Here is a 23,448-nt window from a genome sequence, read left to right as displayed (position 1 = left end):
CTGGCTCGATGTCCGGATCCACTTCTGACTTCAGCTTCCTGTTAATGCAGACCCTGGGAGGCAGCAGGTGACGGCACACATAACTGGGCTCCAGCCACCCACGTGGGAAATCTGAGTTGAGTTCCTGGCTTCCTGCTTCAGCCCTAGCCAGCCCCAATTATTGGGAGCAACTGGGGGAGTGAACTAGCAAAGGAAGCTTGTCTCTCTTCTTCACAAATAAATAAGTAAAATCTTTAAAAAAAAAAACTTAGAACTTGTGTAAGATTCAAATCCATGTTTTACTGGAAACTAAAATGTGATCTTTTATTCAAGGAGATAATGTACTTAGAAACTAAAACCTGTATACAAAGAGCTATAATTGAGGCAGAATGTAAGTTCTATACAAGAGATATAAAGTATAAATGAAATATTTAAAAAAGACTTGGTGACTGAGATGGTAGGGGACTAGTGTGGAGTCAAAGTAAACTTCATAATGGAGATGTCATTTATGTTGGATTTTGAGAGTGCATAAAGTTTTCAGAGATTCCTAAGAGACGGCATGAGCAAAGAAGTGATGTAATATTTGCATGTGCCTAAGGTCAGTACAGTCTAACCTACAATGTTAGGTTACAGCCCAATCATGACAAGGCAAGGTGTTTATAGTGAATTCTGCCATCACTGGGGATGGGCAGGGAGTGAATGACAACAGCGATGTTCAAACAAGGCAGTCACTTAGATAAAGATCTGAACAGCAGGAGAGAATCATGCCTCACCCTCATGGGTTCGTCACCTGCGATTCTTCAATAACTTGGTACATATGTGTACCAATTTTTGCAAAGTCCACACTGCATTTCTTTAAACTCATTTCAGGTCATCACCTTAAAACAAAGGACTTCAACTATTTCCAACCTATCCCATAAAAATGGGCAGCACATGTATGGGGTGAAGGGTCTCAACTTAGAGACAAGCTGTGGTTGATAAAATATTCCATACATGTTACAACTTTCTGCAAAGGCTAGATTCTTATATAAATATGCAGAGATGATACTTGAAAAAAAGGAAACAAGAAAAAGTGCAAACTGGTTCACAAACTTTGAAAGGAGAGTTGATTTTCTAAGAAAATTATATAAATGTATACCTGGGTATATTATATGCTTTAGGAATTTTTTTATTTTTTTAAAGACTTACTTAGTATTTATTTTAAAGACAGAGAGAGAGAGAGAGAGAGAGAGAGATTGATTTTCCATCCTTCCATCCACTGGTTCACTCCCAAAATTGTTGCAATGACCCAGGCTGTGCCAGGCCAAGCCAGCAACCAGTAACTCCATCTGTGTCTCCCACATGGGTGGCAGGAGTCCAGATACTTGGGCTATCTTCTGCAGCTTTCCCAGGCACATTAGCAGAGAGCTGGATCAGAAGAGTAGCTGACTTGAACCAGTGCTCACATGGGATGATGGCATTCCAAGTGGCAGTTTAACCTAACGCACCACAATGCAGGCTCCTTTGACAATTTTTAATCAACAGAAGTTGCCAAAAACAGCAGGTTTCATAACCATGAATGGGGCCAGTGTTGTGATGTAATGGGTAAAGCTGCTTCCTGTGTTGCTGGCATCTCATATGAGCACCCGTTCACATCCCAGCTGCTCCACTTCTGATCTGGCTCCCTGCTAATGGCCTGGGAAAAGCAGCAGCAGATGGTCCAATGTTTGAGCACCTGCCACCCACTTGGAAGACCTGACAGAAGCTTCTGGCTCCTAGCTTTGGCCTGGCCCAGCTTGCATCTGGGGAGTGAACCAGAGGATGGAAGATCTCTCTCTGTCTCTCCTTCTCTCTCTAAAGTAACTTTAACTTTCAAATAAATAAATAAAACTTTTTAAAAAATAACCATGAGTATCTGATTTTCTTAGAATGGAACTGCTTTCACTTTAACTACAAGACTTCATACACCTACACATATATGCATATTCATAGAACATACAATTATGTATATATACACACAAACACTTAATGTGCCTTTTAATGTCACTTTCAGCTTTGCTTATTTATCTTTCTATAAAGACTATTATTTTGTCAAGTGAAGTGTTCCTAACCAAGATAATATAACAGTCTAGAATGCAAAAACCGACTTTGTTATGGCTTATTATGGAAATTGGAGCAGGAATATGAGTTAGAAGGCTATTAAAATAGTTCAAGCAAAAGATCATAAAGGTTTGAATCACAGTGCTGGCAGTGAAAATGGAAAGGAGGGAAATGTTAAGAGAACTTGCTGAATTAACTGGAAATAGATTGGCCGGCGCCGTGGCTCACTTGGTTAATCCTCTGCCTGCGGCACCGGCATTTTATATGGGCACCGGGTTCTGGTCCCGGTTGCTCCTCTTCCAGTCCATCTCTCTGCTGTGGCCCGGAAAGGCAGTGGAGGATGGCCCAAGTCCTTGGGCCCCTGCACCCACATGGGAGACCAGGAGGAAGCGCCTGGCTCCTGGCTTTGGATCAGCGCAGTGCCGGCCGTGGTGGCCATTTGGGGAATGAACCAACGGAAGGAAGACCTTTCTCTCTCTCTCTCTCTCTCATTATCTAACTCTACCTGTCAAATAAATTTTAAAAAACTGGAAATAGAGAGCAAAGGAAAGCGATAATAATAGTAGCTAACATTTGTCAGGGAATATTAGGAAACCAGCACTAGTGTCAGTTGTGAGCACATTTCAACTCACTCAATCCCTGCAGGAACCCAGTAGTTAAGTACTCTTATTACCTTGTTTTACAGATGTTGAAACTAAGGCACAGAGAGGAGAAACCAGTTGTCTAAGGCTGCACGGTGGTGGGTGACAGGATCAGTTGAGAACCTAGTTTGACTGGGCCTGCAGCATTCGCTCTAATTGCATCAGACATGACAGAAATGTGCAATTACTAGTTGCACAGTGATCACAGAAAAGAAAGAGAAGTTAGGAAGGCCAGTAAAGGAAAAAATAAAATCTTGCTTTACTGTGGCATTTTGTGTTTGAAGGACTGAAAAGATATTAAAGTAGGTAAGGAAACATGACTTGAATGTTTTGTAGATGAGGCTATAATGATGCCAAGAACCTGATCAGAACCATGGTCTGAAAGATGGTGTATGGGCACTGTGAATAGGCAGTGCGAACACTGATTACCAACTGTCCACACTCAATGGAACTGTGTCCTGAAGCCAACACAAATGAACTGGTCTCAGGGAGATAGCCATTGGCAAGAGTAACTGATGACCTAGGAACTTCATGACACAAGTGAACTTAAACGCACCTGGGGATCGCAAAGCCAAAACAAAGTGATGCATCATCATACAGGAAGCTTCATCAACTGTATCAAAGAGCGAGCAAGAGCCAGCGAAAGAGAGAGAGACAGAGAGACAGAGAGAGAACTAGAGAGAGAGAGGAAGCCCCTATCTTTTGGTTCACTCCTTAAATGCCTGCAATAGCTAGGGGTGGGCTTGGACTGAAGCTAGGAACTGGGAACTCAGTCTAGGTCTCCCACATGGATGGAAAGAACTCAACCACTTAAGCCATGACTGCTGGCTCTCTGGGTCTCTGCACTAGCAGGAAGGTGGAGTAAGGAGCCAGAGCCAGGACTCAAATTCAGACACTTAGATATGGGACGTTAGTGTCTTCATTGGCTTTATAAGCCCAACTCTAGACAGAATGTTTGCTAGAAATGTTTGATCTGCAGATCTTGGCTGGAGATTTGGAGAAGTAAAATCAAATGCCCCTGGAAATCTGGAGAATGACCGAGGGTGGGAAATATTCTGAGGGGGACACAAAGGATTTCATCAGGAACGGAAAAAATAAATGACAGAGGTAAGACAGGTGAGGGTGCTATAAATGCTCACCTGTGAAGGACAGTATAATTTTCCATGAAGATGATTCTATCAATAGAAATTCATTTGTCTGTGTATTTGCACGGATGTTATTCCTCCCCCCATCCAAATCCCTTTGATTTATTATTATGGTATCATGGACATATCCTCAGGCAGCATTATTAGCAATCAAGGTCTGGCCTTGTAGAGATAGAATCAAAATACCAATAGAAGGGAAAGTGTACTTTTACAACTCACCAATTTTTAAAAAAATACATGTAAAACTTGGGGAAGTATTATTCCAGGAAAGATGGAATTTCCCTCTACAGGAAAATATCTACAACTGAAAGATATAATGCAATAAATAAATACATGATCTGAGAGAAAAATAAGACTGCACATCTGCTTCCTGGTAGAATTATGATGAATGCGTTGGGAAATGTTTCTATTATTAAAGGTGACCACATCAAGAAAGCATGATATTGTGTAAAATGTTATCTTTTTCTTTGTTCACACCCAGATGATAAATTGAAAGTGGCAGCATTTTAGATAAGTCTGTACCTCCCACAGACAAAGAGCTATGAACAAAACACCAGTAGCTGCATTCTACATTGTTCCTATGAGTATTTTTGATGAAGGTATTTATTTTGGACTAAAGTCTTGCACTATGGTTGAAGGATTTGACAGCATTTTAGACTTGTCTTATCACAACTGAATAGCAGAAGTAGATTAATCATCCTGGGGTTCTTATTTATAAAACAAGTATGTGGCAAAGGGCCCATCTATGCCCACGCTGTCTCCCCATTGCTTTCTATTTGGGGGAAGGAGGGAGGAAGAATGCAGTCAGATACCAGTCCCAAGAGCACATCATCCATTCCTGAGGCTACATAGAATAAGTTACACCAGCGATGTTTAAGAGCAAATGCTATTTAGCTTTTGATCAATGTTTAAACACGATCAATCTATATATTTTTAAAATCTCGGAAGACTACCCAAAACAACTTCTCTTTACAAATGAGTCTATGAAGGTAGGTTGTCCTCAAAGCAAACCCATCTCTGGCTTATGTTTCTTGAACATTGAAGTTATGGTAAAATTAAAACAACTCTGCGAGTAAGAGAGTACTAAGATAAGGCAAGAAAGCAAGACAGCAGCTTCACACTTTCCAGCTGCCTGGCTGAATCTCCCACACTCCCCTGCTGAAAGCCTACACGTCCAAGTATTTAGTAACAGTCAGTGATCAGGACAGACATGCTCTAGTCCTACAGATATCACATTATAACACAGGACACAGACTAGGAATCTGGCAATTTCAAGACATGAGAATTTCAACCGGGAGAGGAGTTGGAGTTGCTGTGTGCTTTCATGTTATTTACCGTACTTATAAAAACTGCTTTATAGAAGTCTGAAAAATTTCCTTCTGTTTCAGTATTCAGAATTTTCCTTTTGGAAATTTGTAAAAATTGCTTAATAATTTTTTGAAATTTTATTGTTACTTTATACCATATGATATGTTAACCCTATAGTATATACAAAGCTATAGCCTATATAATATATAGTATATGTAATCCTATGTGTATAGCATATATACTCATATATATTTATACAATCATATGCTATCGGATTAGCATGGTACATGATGGACACAAGTAGGTATATTTAAGTGGACAAATAGGTAAATAAAAAGCAAATCATGTTAATTGTATAAAACACGTCTAGAATTGTATTCTTATATATGGAAAAGTGGGTAGGTAGATGCCACATCAAGGCCAGCTAGACTCACACGGACTTTGGTGTTTATACCTAAATGGAATCCTTGAGTGTCAGGTAAGAAAGTGATGTCATCCTTTTGGAATGGCCAGCCCTACAGGACCAGTAGTTACTGTCTCGCCTGGGCCTAAGTATCAACAGTTCTGGTGAAAACACCAGATTTCCTTTCAAATTTGCTTGTCAAAATCAGTGAGAAGCAGAAAGTTAACCCTTTCTGGAGTAGGGAGGCACCAGGTGTAGTGTCAGTCCTGGACGCACTCGAATGTGTGGCTCTGGACTTCACTCTACAGCCAGTGTATTACAGATGTAGCTCTGAATGACTCCAGCCTGGGGCTATGCCTCTGCACACACTCAGCCCTATCTTCAGCTAGAGGAGCTGTCATCATGTGGAAGGGAGAAACGGTGGAAGGAAGGGAGGAAGGGTGGAAGCGAGGAAGGAGGGAAGGAGGGAGGGAGGGAGGGAGGGAGGGAAGGAGGAAGGAGGGAAGAGGGGGAGGGGAAAAGGAGTTCACATCAGCTCATCCTCAGTCCTCTCTGTGAAACTGGAAGACTGGACGAGACATGTTCTCAGCTTACTTTTTATTATGAAATACCTTGAGTCCCTGAGACCAACAGACAAAAATTATTTGATCAATTACTGATTTCTTAGAGATTTTTCCAAACAGCTTTCCTGAAACTGATAGTTTGTCAGGCCAATAGTCCGATTATTTCCAAGGCTGAAATTAAACAAAACAAACACACACACAAAAAACCTCAGGTACTGGTTATGTTAAACAAGTTGGAGCAAAATATACCTTGTTGGAGGAATTCTAAAAGCCTGTATTAGATATGTAGTAACTCAACATAGTTAAGCTCTTAAATTGAACTTCAGGAATACTGTTCTGTGAACAATAACAGCTTGTCTGTGACTTTCATTTGAGGCAGAGTTACAGATATAGAGAGGGAAAGACAAAGAGAGAGAGAATCTTCCATCTGCTGGTTCACTCCTTAAATGGCTGCAACAGCCAGAGTTGGGCCGATCTGAAGCCAGGAGCCAGGACCTTTCTCCTGGTCTCCCATGTGGGTGCAGGGGACCAAGAACATGGGCATCTTCCACTGCTTTCCCAGGCCATAAGCAGAGAGCTGTATTGGAAGAGGGGCAACCAGGACTCGAACTGGCACCCACATGGGATGCCGGCACTGCAGGCAGAGATTTAACCTACTATGCCACAACACTGGCCCCACCTAATACTTTTTAAAATTAAATCAGTATGAGACTTATTTTGGATGTACCTGAGAAAGTATAATCATTCTAGGATTTCCAGATTCCCTGTAATTAAAATGGAAAAAGGATTGTTGAAGTATCTATTTCATTGTTTATTTAAATAAAATAATGTTGTAACAAGCTACCTATGAATCAGGATTTTAGTTTCAGGTCTCAAAACTCAGATTTTATTTTTTATTTGTAATTAAAAATCAAAAAGTATTAGTTGCTGTGTCAGGTGTCAAAGAGAATGAGATGTTGATACAAGTTTCTATGCTAGAAACTGATCATTTGTTAGTGAGATTAAGTTTCTACATGAAATGCTTTAAGTAAAAATGATTTATTATAAAGTGTGAGAGTATTTGATAGGAAAAATAAGTGTAAGAGATAGGCTTTCTAGATTGGTATCTTGAGAAGGTGAAATTTGAATTGGGTTTTGAGAAACAGGACACCAACAGTTTAAAATAAAGAGAGAGAAAAGAGAGGGACTCCATTCAGGATGAACAGCACAAGTAATGTTGAACATATACACGACAACAAAACCGGTGTTCATTACTTTATTTCACAAAGTAAATGTTTTGTAATATTGTCAATATTCCAGATCCATGATATATGTCTGAAACTTGATGTCTGTACAAATTCTACCTTATCTAAAGATTACTCCAGAAACCTGAAATCATTTTGAAAAAAAAATTAATGAGTTATATAAATTGCCGGGATCAAGTCTGAGTGTGTATATTTGTAGGAACATATTCCTTGTGAATTCTGGAAACAATATGCAGTCATTTCAAAAAATATAACATCAGTAAGGAAGCTTAAAGGTTCACACTTCTAGATCCCAAGACAAACACAAAACCATTCCGCGTGGCAATGTGTGGACACATCCCAGTAGAATCACAAGGCTTGAATTCACAGTAGGGGAAATTGTGAAGTACACACAAATAGCAGGCAGCCAAAGTCTGACATAATGGTCTTACAAATTATGTTTTATAATTTCTCTGGTAGTCTTTTAATTTAATCACCATTGTACTATCTTAGCGCTTATCACATGAACAAAAAAGACCCCTTAGTTGCTCTTCTTGAAATTTATTCCTAGATTTCTCTCCCTAAGACACTAATTATTGGTTTAGTTCATCGTTCAAAAATTTGCAATGGCTCCCCAGGTTATGTAATAAAATCCTCATTTTGTACCCTAGCATTTCAAAGCCTCTGCAACTGGTAGAACCTGGTGTGTGTGTGTGTGTGTGTGTGTGTGTGTGAGGAAATCAAACTACTATGCTTGATCTATTGAATACAATGCTGTCAGGCACTAAGATCAATTAATCAAACATTCCATTTAAAATTTATAATTTAAAATTCCATTTAAAATTCAAGTGGCTTGGATGCAAAACTGTCATTCGCCTCCACCTCAATATATGAGTATACTCAAGTTGATAGGGTTAAATAGCTTCTCAAGTTTCCTCAAATAATAAATAAAAAGAATTATGTGTGTGACTTCAAAGTGGATTTCACTTCCACTAAAATTCAGTGTGAACATGTGCATGTACAGAATCCCAACCATGACAGGACGACGAGGCAGAGGGTGAGATCACAGTGTTAGGGAGATGACGGACTGCTGCAGTCTAAGACCTCAGACAAAGCAGCAAGACCAGGAGAGAGGTCAGGGTTAGCAGTTTGTGTGCATTTCCTATTTAAATAATAACTGCAATGCATGAGGGCAGGGAAGGACCTCTGGGAAGAGGAAGAGAGAGCAGGAATGTGACAAAGAACTCTCAAGGAAGGGAGGGCAGAGGAAAGAGCTTCAAGGACTGCCCAGGAGTTATGGGGGGTCCCCAGATAAGACCCAGCCCGATAGCCCTAGGGTTTTCCCACCTTCCCCATCTGTCTTCAATCCTGCGCTCTGGACCTGGAACCAGCACTTTGCCTTGATTCAGAGCACCTTGTATGGAATGGCACTGTGAGCCTGGCAGGCTCTGAACCACACCTAAAAACTATCCTTTGAAATGGTAACCCCTGCTCCCACCAAGACAGGTATCTCATTTACCAACAATCTCATGGAGAGAAAAGCCAGCAACTTATTACAAATACCTCTCCATTACAGTAATAAAGGCAGACCCATAGGGAATGAGAGTGAATTTACTAAAAAGAGAAGAGACAGAGAGAGACAGAAGTGATACAAAATTAAATTAAGGCCGGCGCTGCGGCTCAATAGGCTAATCCTCTGCCTAGCAGCGCCAGCACACTGGGTTCTAGTCCCGGTCGGGGCGCCGGATTCTGTCCCGATTGCCCCTCTTCCAGGCCAGCTCTCTGCTGTGGCCAGGGAGTGCAGTGGAGGATGGCCCAAGTACTTGGGCCCTGCACCCCATGGGAGACCAGGAGAAGCACCTGGCTCCTGGCTTCGGATCAGCGCAGTGCACCGGCCGCGGCGGCCATTGGAGGGTGAACCAACGGCAAAGGAAGACCTTTCTCTCTGTCTCTCTCTCACTGTCCACTCTGCCTGTCAAAAAAAAATTAAATTAAGCCCAAAAATAAAGCGTCTCTTGGATTTATCTTTAAAATTGTGTCCTCCTCTTGATTTGCTGTAACAAAATTATCCTTAAGAACGCATCCAACAGAAAATGTCTATCCTTAATGTGCTGTGCATTGAGATTTAATGCTATAACTAGTGCTCAAACAGTATATTTCACTTTGTGTTTCTATGGGGGTGCAAACTGTTGAAATCCTTACTTAATGCATACTAAACTGATCCTCTGTAAAAAAAAAAAAAAAAAAAAAAAGAAAGAAATTATCAATTCCCAACTTGACTCTCACTGGGATTAAACATGACAATAGGTCTGCTCTGATTTCATCATCATTTAAAAAAAATCATCTATTATTTTTCACTTTATGTTTCTGTGTGGGAGCAAACAGTTGAAATCCATACTTGATGTATACTAAGCTGATCTTCTGTATATTAAGATAATCAAAAATGAATCTTGATGTGAATGGAAGGGGAGAGGGAGTGGGAAAGGGGAGGGTTGTGGGTGGGAGGGACGGTATGGGGGGGAAGCCATTGTAATCCATAAGTCGTACTTTGGAAATTTATATGCATTAAATAAAAGTTTAAAAAAAATTTCATTAACAAGATATCTATAAAAAAAAAAAAAAAAAAGAAAATGTCACGTGAGGGGACCCATGTTTGGCCCAGCAGTTAAGACACCTGTGCCCCACTTCGGAGTGTCTGAGTTAGATTCCTGGCGCTGGCTCCTAACTCCAGCTGCCTGTTAATATGGACCCTAGAAGGCAGTGATGAAGGCTCAGATAATTGGGTTCCTGCCACCCTTGTGGGAAACCCAGATGGAGTTCCTGGGCCCTGGCGTCACCCTGGTCCACGCCTGGGCATTATGTGCATTTGAGAAATGAACCAGCAGATGGTTCATCTCTCTTTTTCCCTCTTTCTCTGTCTCTCAAATAAATAAATAAATAATTTTAAAAGAAAAATACCATGTGCTAAAGTGTTATATACATATATATTCATCTTTTATATATAAAGTATATACAAGGATACTGTGAGAAGTTTGTGGAAAATAAGTATTATGAAAAATTATGCATGGTATTTTTAAAAAGGTTTTGCACCAAAATAAAGCTATCTTCTAACTCTCTTTTCCATAAACATTTTGAAGAATCCCCATATATACACCTGTCATTTACAGTGCACGTACATAAATATAATGAACATACACACACACACACACACACACACACACACATATTTAAAGAAATCCTCTTTTCCCCTGGCCTAGGAAAGAATAAATGAAACATTTAGTACTCACCTATTTGCAACTAGGAAAACCTTCAATATTCCTAAGAACAGCCAGTGATAGGTTTTGTAACTATTTAGAAAATATCCCAAATAGTTATTACTTCTCTTACCATTAAAGCATTTCATTTTCTATGAGACTTTTTTTTTAACTGTTAATAAGATATACTGATGAGCAGTAACAAGGAAGCAATGATTACGGGAATAGACTAATTTGAAACTATACTGAGAATATCATTCAAAAGAATTTTCCCATTTAAAAAAATTGAAGCCTTATTCGGTTTCACTTCCACTTGCCCAGAAGCTAAAGTGACCTTGAAGTTCAATTTCTGGAAAACATCATTGATTAGCACACTTGCTTAAGCTTCGATTTTGCTATATTCCAGAAGACTGCCAAGCAGAGGAGGCGGCAGGGACAAACACGCTCTGCCTGTTGGACTCCTTGCAGATGCAGACATTACTCATTTATCTCTGGCCTGTGTCCCTGACTTCCTCCTTGAGTGAGGGAGCTCTAGCTTCCAGGAGACAACCGGATTCACCAAGTGCCACACTGCAAGGTCTCCTGAAAGCCTGAAGTTTAGAGAGTAGGGATCCAGGGCTGTCCTAGTACTGCGTAGGCCAGGTCAGCCCTGGTGTGTGTGGTCTCTGGGCATGCGACTGCACTGCACTGGCTGCTTCTGGGCGGAGTTCCAGCTCCTCGAGTGAGTGGGCAGTGAATGACATCATTTTGTTTCCCTTCACTTTCTTATTAAGGAGACCAAAATAGAATATTCAGCAATGGCAGAATAGTGAGAGCATTTAGTGCGAGGTCTTAAGAGCAATGCCTGGTAAGAAGAGGCATAGGGACAAGTCGGTTGTCACACAGCAAGGGGCCTCTTGGCCCTGGCTTCTCTTTCACTGCACTAATGATATGCTCTGTTACACTGTGCTGCAAATTCTATCTCTTTAAACACAGCTCTGTGCCAAAAAAAAAAAAAAAAAAAAAAAAAAAAAAAAAAAAAAAGAAAGAAAGAAAGAAAGAAGAAAGAAGAAGAAGAGGAGGAGGAAGTGGTAATAATTTTAAAACACCAACATCTCATCAGGGTATAAACCTGAAGTAGGCCAACAAAGGACTCTTGTTCGAACAAGGTGGTAAAACTCGGCAGATAAAGAACAAGAAAGCCAGAGACTGGTGCTGCGGCACCGGGGGTTAAGCTGCTGCCTATGAAGCTGGCCTCCCATACGGGCACAGGTTTGAAACCCAGCTGCTCCACTTCCAATCCAGTTCCCTGTTAATGCACCTGGGAAAGGTAGAGGATGGCTCAAGTCCTTGGGCCCTGGCACCCACATGGGAGAACGAGAAACTTTGCAGCCCCAGCCGATGTGCACATTTGGCGTCAATCAGCAGATGGAAGATCTCTCTCTAACTCTCCCCCTCTCTCTGTAACTCTGTCAAAGAAATTAAAAAAAAAAAAAAAAAGGCAGCAGAATAATGAGTAGATGCAATGGGATTCTGACCTGCATGGAACATACATGGCTTGGATGAGATCGCAAAAGTAATGCACACTGCAGCCAGGAGCCAGGAACCTCACCTAGGTCTCACACGTGGGTGCGGGGATCCAAGCATTTGGGTCATCCTCCACTGCTTTCCCAGGTGCATTAGTAGGGAGCTGGATCAGAAGTGGAGCAGCAGGGGCTTGAACTGTCCACATGGAATGCCACCATCGCAGGAGGCAACTTAACCCATTATTCCACAAAGCCTGCCCCTGTGATGAATTTATATCCAAAGTAGTTACAGGAGAAAAAGCAGAGGTGATAGATGCAGTGTGCAGTAACTTCCCATTTAGGTGTTAAGATTCTGCATCAACTATGAGTGAGACTGGATGATATGCTATAGGAATATGGAAAAAGACATGGGGTAACCACCATTTGGTCCTCATGCTTGACAAACTTGGGTCTTATGGTATTGGAAAAAGTGGTTAAGAGCCTTAACAGTTCCTGGTGACTGACAAAGCCATTACAGACAGGTGAGTAGGATTTTCACAAATGCACTTTCAGACAGGATTTAGTGGGCTTGTGTTGGAGTGGAAAGGACAGGAGTAAAAGGGGGCTTTTGCTGGCAGATTGGAGAGGTGGAAGACATAAAAGTATTTCAAGTAAAAGGAGAAACTATTGTAGCCAAAGTCCAGTGTGGACAGAGCACAGTAGTCAGAGGCCCATGTGCCTGTCCCATGTGGCTGACAGTGATTTATTCTATTTATTGATCGGGGCATTCACAAGACTTTTTGCTTTTGCTCATCCTAGTATACTGTGTACTTAAGATACACACACTTCCACACTACCTGTACAGAATACATACAGGAAAAAAACCAGGGAGACTCAAGACGTTCATCTGTAATTAGTGGAAATCGCAGGGGGTTACAAATGCACCCAAGGAAGGCTGTCGGCTGTCACAGAGATGATGGCTCTGTGACCACTAATGCCAGGGGAAGAGACTTGAATGCATCTGTTATTTTTAATAACCCTTGAGGGAAAGTGCACAGGATATGAAATGACTGTTCACTGTACATTAATAACTTTTGAAATATGAATCAAAGTACCACTTCCTGAAATCTGAAAAGACTCATGTGATAGTGACACAACAAAAGGAGGCTTTTAAACAATCAACGACCACAGACTGGGGGTAGGGTGGGATAAGGAATCCTGCAACATCTGAGCCCAGGCCCTCTGAAGGTTTATTGAGCACACATGTGTAAGCACAGCATTCCTTTTCTATGCAAGTTATTCCTGCCAAAAACTTGCCCTTTTGAAAACCTGAACAATGAATGCTCTCTGCCAAACCTCATCACAGTGAAGTCTAAGACAACAACCCCCATGGCTCTGCGAAACGTGAATCAAGCCAAAGGAAGGGAAATGCCATTTGCTCATCTGTATACCCAGTACAAATGCTTTTGAACAGATACTTTACAGGTGCTAAAAGTCTTAACTTTAAAAGTTGATACAACAATTTCTTGACTTGTATGAACATCCCATTTTAAAACTACAAATCACTCATCTCACACTCTTTCAACATACAGACACTTTTGCAGAGAGCACAAAGTCTGGCTGCTTTTATCATCTACCAACCTGATTGAGAGGCCACATAGAATGTAATAATTAGATTATGACATGGAAAAATATATATGGAGGCAAGACAGAAGTTAGTGGGGTCAAAAGAGTGAATTTTCAATTGGAAAAATATGTCAAGGATAAAGTTAATAAATATGCAATTGTACTAATATTTAAAGAATTTGTCCCCTGATAAAGTCCAAGTTCAAAATTGATAACATTTGAGATGATTGTTTGCATTTATAGAGAAATTTTTATAAAAGTAATACCCTAACTATAATTACATCATTCACAAGCCATCAATTACTTGAAAATACATTGATAAGAGATTAAAAAGAGGAGAGATAACATGAGTGTCCATGCAACATGTGAATTACCTATATCTCTATTATGCAAGTTAAGTATATATTCTTAACTATTTGAGTCAAACTATTATACTGCTTCATTCCTCTTTTGGATTGAGCTAAACTGTCATATGCAAAATCGCTTTTTAAAGTTTCTTATTGCTCTTGTGTAACAAAAATGAAAATCCTAACACTAAGACTCCAAGAGGAGGCCAGAGTGCATGCGTCTATTGATTTGTGTCTTTTCCAGCCACTTTTGTTATTTCAGGAAGTTCAGTGGGATGACACTAAAGAAGAAAGTCTTTCGTCCCACATTGTGGGGTCCCTGACTTTTCCCAAACAAGTCTTGAAATGTAGTTTTTGTGCTATGACTCCTACAAACTAAAAACAGAAAACAAAAGCATACCAAACTTTTGAGGACAAGTTCAGCAGAAACTCCAGTTAAATTCAAAGCAGAATCAGGTCATTACTTTTTTTTTGACAGGCAGAGTGGACAGTGAGAGAGAGACAGAGAGAAAGGTCTTCCTTTGCCGTTGGTTCACCCTCCAATGGCTGCCACAGCTGGCGCACCGCGCTGATCTGATGGCAGGAGCCAGGTACTTATCCTGGTCTCCCATGGGGTGCAGGGCCCAAGTACTTGGGCCATCCTCCACTGCACTCCCTGGCCACAGCAGAGAGCTGGCCTGGAAGAGGGGCAACTGGGACAGAATCCAGCGCCCTGACCGGGACTAGAACCTGGTGTGCTGGCGCCACAAGGCGGAGAATTAACCTAGTGAGCCACAGCGCCGGCAGAATCAGGTCATTAAGAAATTATGAATGTTAGATAACAATGAAGAGGAAGACATTGGCAAGTATAAAACTTAGAAGGAAAAGGTATAAAAACAGGGCTTTTGGTACAACTGTAAGAGGAGCTTCCTGGAAACACTAAAGCCCAATTTTGGGAGGGACACAAAGGAAAGAAGGAATGTGTATACATAAAATATACTATACAGAATATATATACGTGTGTGTGTGTGTGTGTGTGTGTGTTTGTAGATAGATGGAGGGTAGTACAACAGCGGTCCCATAAGATTACACGGATCTAAAATGTTCCTGTTAGTACCTTCATAGGCATCACAGCTCAATGCATTTCTCATGCGTCTTTGTTGATGCTGGTGTAAATAAACCAGCATCGCCAGCCCTATATAAGTATAGCATATACAACTATGCGTAGTGTACAGTATTTGGTAAGGATAACACACAACGGTGTTACTAGCTAATGTATCTATTACACTGCACCTTTTAGCAGTGTTTTTGGAGTGTACCTCTTCTATTTATGCAAAAAAGTGTATTATAAAATAATAGGCCATAGAGGCTGGTAGTAGCCTCATTCATCTCACGTGTAAAAAGTCTCCCAACTATATCAAGAGGCCATGTTGTGTGAGTGGCCAAAGCACTTAGGTCTAGGTAAGTATGCCCTATGATGTTCACACAATGACAAAAGTCCTGGAAGACACATTTCTTATAACACATCCTACTGTGACACAACATGACTCTGTGTATGCATATATATGTATAAAATAAACATATAGGTAGAAATGAAGGTGACAGCCATATATGCTGCTCACTCTACACCAAGTCTGAGCTTCTAGGAGTGTTCTGGGGTGGTGTAGGCCTCGTAAGTATAACAATATACCACATAGTCATGGTATATTGTTATATGTATTATACTTACAACAGTTGACAGAAAATCGTCCTTAAAGTGTTTAATGTAGCACATGCCCTTGAGATTCAAAGAGGAGAAGAGGACTAAGTAGTCAGATGGTCATGTTAGTGAGAACTTTGGAAGGATAATCATCATCTGGAACCGAAGACATCTGGCACTGATGATGAATCTTATCAGTATCAATAATATAAGAAAGATACAGGCCGGCGCTGCGGCTCACTAGGCTAATCCTCCGCCTTGCGGTGCCGGCACACCAGGTTCTAGTCCCGGTTGGGGCGCTGGATTCTGTCCCGGTTGCCCCTCTTCCAGGCCAGCTCTCTACTGTGGCCTGGGAGTGCAGTGGAGGATGGCCCAAGTCCTTGGGCCCTGCACCCCATGGGGGACCAGGATAAGTACCTGGCTCCTGCCAGCGCGGTGGCCATTGGAGGGTGAACCAACGGCAAAGGAAGACCTTTCTCTCTGTCTCTCTCTCTCTCTCTCTCTCTCACTGTCCACTCTGCCTGTCAAAAAAAAATAATAATAATATAAGAAAGATACAAAGATAAGAATCTTGCCTTTTAAAAAATATGTAAGACTGACTTTTGTTACATGACAAATACATAGCTTCATTCACCTGAAAGTCTAAACATGGCCTAGAATTTTTTTTAAGGAACCCATTAATATATTAAAGTCTCATGATCACATCAAATGACTGACAATTACTGCAGCATAGTTTTCATCAATTCTTATGTCAATATGATATGAATACAAACAGGACATTTCATGTGGCTCATAGATACAATTCTAAGACTAAATCAGTAATTATGAAATGAAAGGTGATTCTCAATATGTGTTTAAGGTGTGAAGATGTGTTATATTCTTTATCAACAGAAACAAATGGCATCAGTATGGTACCCAGAACTAGAGGAATAAAGTAGCCACCAGTTGAAAGATATTAACCTGCTGACCAGAGAATGGTTTGCCATCAACACAGTTTCTTACCATATGCTTTAAATGTAAGTTTTAAAAACAGATTCCATTTTTAGAACTGTTTTGTATTTGCATAAACACTGAAAAGACAGTACAGAGTTTCCTTTTAACCCACACCCTGTATCCCAATACGGATATATTGTTAATGACTGAAGCCCACAGTTTATTCACATGTACTCAGTTTTATGTAACATGTTCTCTCTGTTCCATGTCCCCATGCAGAACCACACATTATATTTAGTTACCTCAGTATTTAGGGTCCTCTTGGGCATCACATTCCTCAAACTTTCCTTGTTTTTGATGACCTTGATAGGTTTTGAGATTGCAGGTCAGGTAACTCGTAGCATGCTCCAATAATGCAATTTGTCTGACTTTTTTATGGTTAACTTGGGATTATGAACTTGGTAGAGAGAGATTGCAGAGAAAAATGCCATTTTCACCCAACCCTATCAGGAGGACCGCTATCAACATGATGTAAGACTGTCCATGTTGACCTGGTCACCATGCTGAGACAGCTCCTCACTTATCCACTAGAGAGTGCTCACTTCCCCCTGCTCTCCTTCCACACTGCACTCCTAGGAAAGCAGTCACCATGCTCAGCCCACACTCAGGGGCAGGGAGTTATGCTCCCCCTCCTGAGGGCTGGAATATCTACATAAGTTATGGGAATTTCTCTGCATGGAAAGTTAGTCTCTTTGCCCACATTTTTTATTCAATTATTTATACTAGCACACTTTCATGGGTATTTACCTTATACTTGTATTATAACCAATATTATTTTATTTATTTTTGCCTTACTAGTCCCATCTATGGCCATTGGGCACTCTTTGTATCCCTTTGGCATACTCCTGTGTGTGTGTGTGTGTGTGTTGTGTATGTGTGTGTGTGTGTGTTGCCAGCACTTTATTGTCTGACACTAAAAGATGTTACAAGTTCACCCTATAAATTTCCTGTCTTAGTCCTGTATCAAATATTTCTATAAGGATGCCTGATTCATTCTATTGAAGAATTGCATTAGAAAGCAAGATTCATGTATAGGTGCCAAGTACAAAATTTATCTTTAAAATAAGGATATGCCTAAGCTAAGCATTAACATATATCTTCATGTGTAGGAGATTTGTAGATAAATTTTAACCAACACTTCTCTACTTTATGTTCATCTGTTTTCCCTCATGTTTTAGTAATGATCATGAAATATATCTGTAATGAAAATCATTACTACAATTGTTCATTAATTTATAAAAATAATCCATTTCAACAACAAAACTCAAGCTAGGATCAACTCCTACTATATTAGTATTTAGTATCAAAAGTAAACTGAGAGGCTGGTGCTGAAGTGTAGCCAGTAAAGCAGCCGCCTGCAGTGCTGGCATCCCAAACAGGCGCCGGTTCAAGTCCTGGCTGCTCCACTTCCGATCCAACTCTCTGCTATGGCCTGGGAAAACAGCAGAAGATGGGCCAGGGACTTGGGCCCCTGCACCCACAGGGGAGATGAGGAAGAAGCTCCTGGCTCCTGGCCCAGCTTTGGCTGTTGCAGCCATCTGAGGAGTGAACCAGCAGATAGAAGACCTGTCTTCTCTCTGCCTCTGCCTCTGCTCTATGTAACTCTGCCCTTCAAGTAATAAATAAATAGATCTTTAACAGCAACAACAAAAAAGTAAACTGAGAATACTGAAAGTTCCACGTATTTGTCTCTCAAATAAAATGTGATATTTCAAAATTGAAAGTATTCCTTCAAATTAGAATAACACCCATTTTCCAAGAGATAATTTTTCAACTTAGTCAACATTCCTTTCTTCCACATGGTAATCATGTTAAATATGAGGGTCAGCTATTTATCTGAAAACAACAATAACAAATACAAAACCCCGGGAAGCTTGAATTTAACATGTATGGTCTGATCTTTATTATAAGGATAAAAAACAAAAAGCGCCAAAACTGATTTCACACATGGCATATAATTTAGACATAATTTAAGATTAATCCATCATTAGGGTAGGCCAGTTATGAATATAAATGTGGGAAATGGTTTCTCTGGGATTATTTAAGCAACTTAAGGAGATAATTTTATTTTTTTGAGCCCTGTTTTTAGTAGGGGAGCTTCATACATGCTGATGTTTAATATCTGGAGTGTAATATTTCTCTGCCTCTTTACTAGGGCAAATCCAGACAATATCTCCACTGAGCTATTTTATTAGTCTGAATTCTACTTTGCAATATGCTTGAAACTATATACGCCTAAGTTACTTACTTAGATAGGCATCTAGACAGCTTGCTCATTCCAGAACAAACAGGACACCATAATCCTTAAAATCTTTTCAGCATATGTAAAAGACTGATTAAAGAGCAGGCCCCATGAAATGCATAATTGATTAGCATAGGAGAAAGAGGCATTTGCCTGAGGGTAGAATGATAATCTCATCTCTACCTCTCTGTCCTACTTAATATATTTTCTGTGAAATTAATACTACTCTATCACTATTCAGATACTTGAAAATCAGATTTATTTTGCGATTTTATTGACTTTCTCCTAACAAGTAGTGGTTCAATTTAATGAGGTTTAGTGCTACATCATTAGAAAAAAAAAAAAAACACAAAATTCCCCATTTCTCCTATAATCTGCTATTGAAAACTCGCTAAGAGAACAAACTGAAACCACCAAATTTTAGAAATATAAGAAGTTGAAGTTATTATGTTAAACATGCTAAACAAAAGGAAGCCAGTCCTAATTTCTAAAGTAGAAGACACCTTACCATTAAAGGAAGATGTAGTGAATACAAAAAGATACATCCAGAAAGACACACCCTAGGCCATTCAATTTTCAGCTTATTTATACATTTCTTCAAGAAGATAATATTAATAGCTTATTGCATTGAGAAAAGAATGAGCAAATGGAATAAATTTGCAACAAAAGATCAGTAAGCTGGTTAAAGATGTCCTGATTCACAGCTACAAAAAATTAATTTATTAAATTTATTAACATATAGACAAGCAATCAATATTGAAAAGAATACATAAAATGTCACCAAAATCATTAAAAGCCTAACAAGAAGGTATACTTCTTTATATAACCAGTTTTATAAAAGCTCTTATTTATATATCTGTGTTTAATAACATATTACTTAAAAGTCTAATAATTAAATTACAGCTCTTCACTCAAATGTCAAAGTAATTTCAAAGTTATTTCAAGTTTTTATCAGTTTAATTCTTACATCACATTTGTCTTTTGCTTTATTGTTTTTTGTATGTATTATACAGGTTTTTCAGTTAAGGTGAGCTAACATGGACACAGATGATGTAGAAACCCACTTATTGATCAGGTCTTGCTAAAAAGTAACAGAAATTAAGAACTTCTTAAAGCATGTGATTTTCCACTAAGAATTCTTATACTCACACACCCTATCTTATCTGATCATTACACAATTCCTGTATGTTATACCTTATCATAGAACCCCCAGTTTCTCACTTTATTTTTTAATTACAGTGCAAAATCCAGACTTAGGGAATTATTATCTAAGAGATAATAAAGTATAAACTTAAGGATCTTCAGTCTGATATTTTGTAGGGAATAAAAAGGTTCAAAATCAATATTAATTGTTTAAATAGTTAGACTTCAATGAAATCTGGAATGTTCAGCATGGTAGTAAATCAGAAGGTAGAACCTTCAAGAAAACCAACTCCTTCCCTCAAGGTTCTTATATTAGGGATTCTAAACAACAAAATAAAAAAAAAGGAAGGAAGGAAGGAAGAAAAAAATGATTGAAAACAGTATGAAAGGAAGGACAAAGGTCTAAAAATACCTAGGGCTTTGGTCAAGGTGAACCTTTTTTTTAAAAAAACTACATTCTGAGGTAGGAGCAAATGTGATCAACACGTATTTGCCACGGTCATTCATTACTGTTCTTGTTCTTATTACTTATTCCACAAATGTGAATATTTCCTTCAAGGATTATATGACTGTGTGTTTAAATACTTTGAGGATTCTATGTAGTGCCACACACTTAAAGGAAAAATAATAACTTCTCAAAGAAGGTCTACAGTTACTCCTGTTTATCAAAGACATTATTTATTAAATGGCAAGGAAGCTTCCCAAAGAACATAAGGTATCCAAGGATGGAGCTTCCCAGACAGAAAATACAAGTTTAGAGCAGTTTGTTTTTCCCCCAAATAATATCTATCTGAAAACATACCATCAGCCATTCAACTAGCACCAGTGGGAATGTCTCCCCTTGACACTGAGAAGTGGATATTCACATGCAGGACAAAAATGGTGGTAAAGAGGACGTCCCACCACCCTTTGGATACTTAACACGGATCTGCGCACAGGAAAGGGTGCACGGGGCACCTTGGAACTTCCTGCCATTCCAACCCATAACCGCCCTGGTTTGCAGAAAGGAAGGATGATGTGAGAGTAACGCAGGTCAGTGGTGCAGGTTCAGCCCTAACATCTGACCTCTTCATTGTCAAAAATAGGCGCTGTGCTTCCTCTGCCTTTAATTGTTCAGAATCCTGACTTTTCCTGCCACGGAGAAAAATCCCCACTCTCAATTACGTCAAACGAGATTAGAAACTCACTCCTCTTGTGTGCACCGTTCCCCTCCAAAATATGAAACGTGTAAGACTTCTCTATAAAGGCAAAAGGAAAGTCGGAGCAGGATCTCTCCGCCTTGCACCCCTAGTGCCTGCTCAGGTCCGAGGTGCGCCAGGGTGCACTGGCAGGAAGCTGGATCAGAAGAGGAGCAGCCAGGGCTGGAGCCCAGGCCCTGGGACATGGATGCACCCGGGAGTCAGATCTTTACCCTTCTTCCTAATGGGCACCACACTCTCGCAAAGGTGACCCAGGTACTCACGAAGGCACACAATGGTGCCAACACAGCAGGTGAGTTTTCCAGTGTTCCTGTCAGAGACCACAAGCAAAGAGAGGAAAACAACTGTGCAAAATTCTCAATGCAGTCACGGGGTTGCAGCTTGCTAAGCTGTTTCCTTCTCCCTCTGCAAACATCGTTAAACCCACCAATAACCCTACCAAAGACAGAGACAGCTGCCCGGCCGTGGACACAGACGCGGGCTTGTGATGCCGGCTGTCCCATACCTGGCCGGCTCTGGGGTGTCCATCACAGCCACACATGGTGATGGAGGCGGATGGGAGCTTTGGGGCGCCCTTCCTCGCAGTGGGGTCACAGAACGTCGCCTTAAGTCCCTCGCAGGAGACCCCACCCCCCAAGCGTGTCAGATCTGTGCCTCGTTGCAGGGACGTGGCCACTGACGCCTGCACCGCTCCGGGCCACCTGTTGCTTCCTGACCTCACTCAACACTGACTCCTGAATGGGACGGTACCCACTGCCCACTCTCCGCGTCCCTGCCCTTTCCCAACGGAGACGGCGGAGGATGGTGCCACTCAGAATGTCCATTGTGGCATGGCTGGCACAGGACCCCCGGGGCACGGCAGGTGCCCGTTGCCCGCTCCGCCAGCGGCTGCATTCCCCAAAAGCACACCATCCCATCGTGTCTGCTGCCTCCTGACCCCCGGCCCTTATCTCATCCCACATCACCTTCCTGCGTTTCCTGGCCTCTCCCTGCCCCGGGCCATCCCTGGGTCTCCGGAGCGAGCCGTGGCCACGCCCGAGCTGGCGCGGGTTACCAGCAGCCGCGGGGCTGGGACCGCTCGCCGCCGGGCCCGGGCTTCGCGCTCGTCCTGGCCGCTGGGGCCTCGGAGAGCGGCGGCAGGAGCGAGGCATCACCCGAGCGCTGACAGGCGCCTCTCCGCCTTCCCCGCCCGGCGCATTCGCCTTGCCACGTGCAGAACCCGGCAGGCGCGGACCGCCAGCGCCCTCGCGGTTGCCGTGGCTACGCACGAGCGGCCGCAGCTGACCCAGGCGGGGCCTCCCTCCGCCGCCTCCGCCTCGGGCTCCGTCCCCGCTCGGTTAGGGAACCCCAAGCCCCCGGCCCCTACAAGCTGTGCACACCTGCAGCAGACCCGTTTCTGCAAAGCTGTGAGTCCTCTCCCCCCTGTCCTGTGTGGGCGCCACGGTAAAAGGGGATGCCGGGGTTTGGATGCGAGAGGGAAGCGTCCCGGTGGAGAGCCCGACTAGTGCTGCGCTCCACGCCGGGCGCCACGCCGGAGAGGTCGCCCGTGACAACCCCCTGCGTCTGTCCCGGCTGTCAAGTCCGCACCCCGCGCCGGCGCGCGAGGCCGAGGCCAAGTCCTCGGGGAAGCGAAGGCAGGCGGCGGCCGCCGGTGCGCAGCCGGGGCAACCGGGGAGCACGCGGCAGCTGCGGGCGCGCCGGGGCCAGCAGGGCGCCGCGCCCGGGTCCGTGCCCACCAGGGGTCGCCTCCGGGCCTGCCCGGGGCCGCTGCGGGATTCCGCACTCCGGCAGGAGCGAGTGTGCTGGTGTCCCGAGTCCCACTCTCGCCTCAGGGGCTGGAGAGACGCGCGCGCGCTCTCATCCCGCGGAACGCACACGGCGGCTCGCGGCAGCCCCTCAAAGCGCCACGGAAAACATCCCCACCTCAGCCCACCCGGACCAGGCGCGAGCGAGCGAGCGAGCGCGCAGATGCCCTTGGTGGGGGCGGGAGGGGTCCTCTCCCCACGGTGCCCACCGACGCGTCTCCAGTGAACCTGCCGCTGGGGGAAGCCGCCGGCCGCGGTCGGAAGCGCTCCCCGCTGCCCTGACAGGGGGAAGGGGCCGGGGGTGCGAGGGAGCCCGCGAGGAAGCCCCGAGTTCCT

General features: G+C 42.3%; 2 protein-coding genes across 5 annotated transcripts in view; one reads left to right on the top strand and one right to left on the bottom strand.

Annotated features, from left to right (window-relative positions):
• The window catches only part of SEMA3D (semaphorin 3D), a 283,704-nt gene that overhangs the window by 259,665 nt on the left and 591 nt on the right, over positions 1-23,448 (bottom strand). The window contains exon 1 of one of the 4 annotated variants that reach the window (XM_089315886.1): positions 22,273-22,374. The exons of the other annotated variants lie outside the window; for them this stretch is intronic. The gene's annotated coding sequence lies outside the window, so the exon portion shown is untranslated. Of the gene's footprint in view, positions 1-22,272; positions 22,375-23,448 lie in introns of those variants that run through there. 4 annotated transcript variants of the gene reach the window in all.
• Positions 22,138-23,448, top strand: part of LOC103349523 (uncharacterized) — a 45,372-nt gene continuing 44,061 nt past the window's right edge. The window contains exon 1 of the mRNA XM_089315629.1: positions 22,138-22,713. Coding sequence (XP_089171755.1) covers positions 22,138-22,713 — 576 coding nt within the window. The remainder of the gene's footprint in view (positions 22,714-23,448) is intronic.

This window comes from Oryctolagus cuniculus, chromosome 16 (genome assembly GCF_051225735.1).
Source record: "Oryctolagus cuniculus isolate XC-2025 breed Fujian yellow rabbit chromosome 16, ASM5122573v1, whole genome shotgun sequence".
Lineage (NCBI taxonomy): Eukaryota > Metazoa > Chordata > Mammalia > Lagomorpha > Leporidae > Oryctolagus > Oryctolagus cuniculus.
Note: the sequence above shows the minus strand (reverse complement) of the source record. Positions and strands in the feature narration are given on the sequence as shown.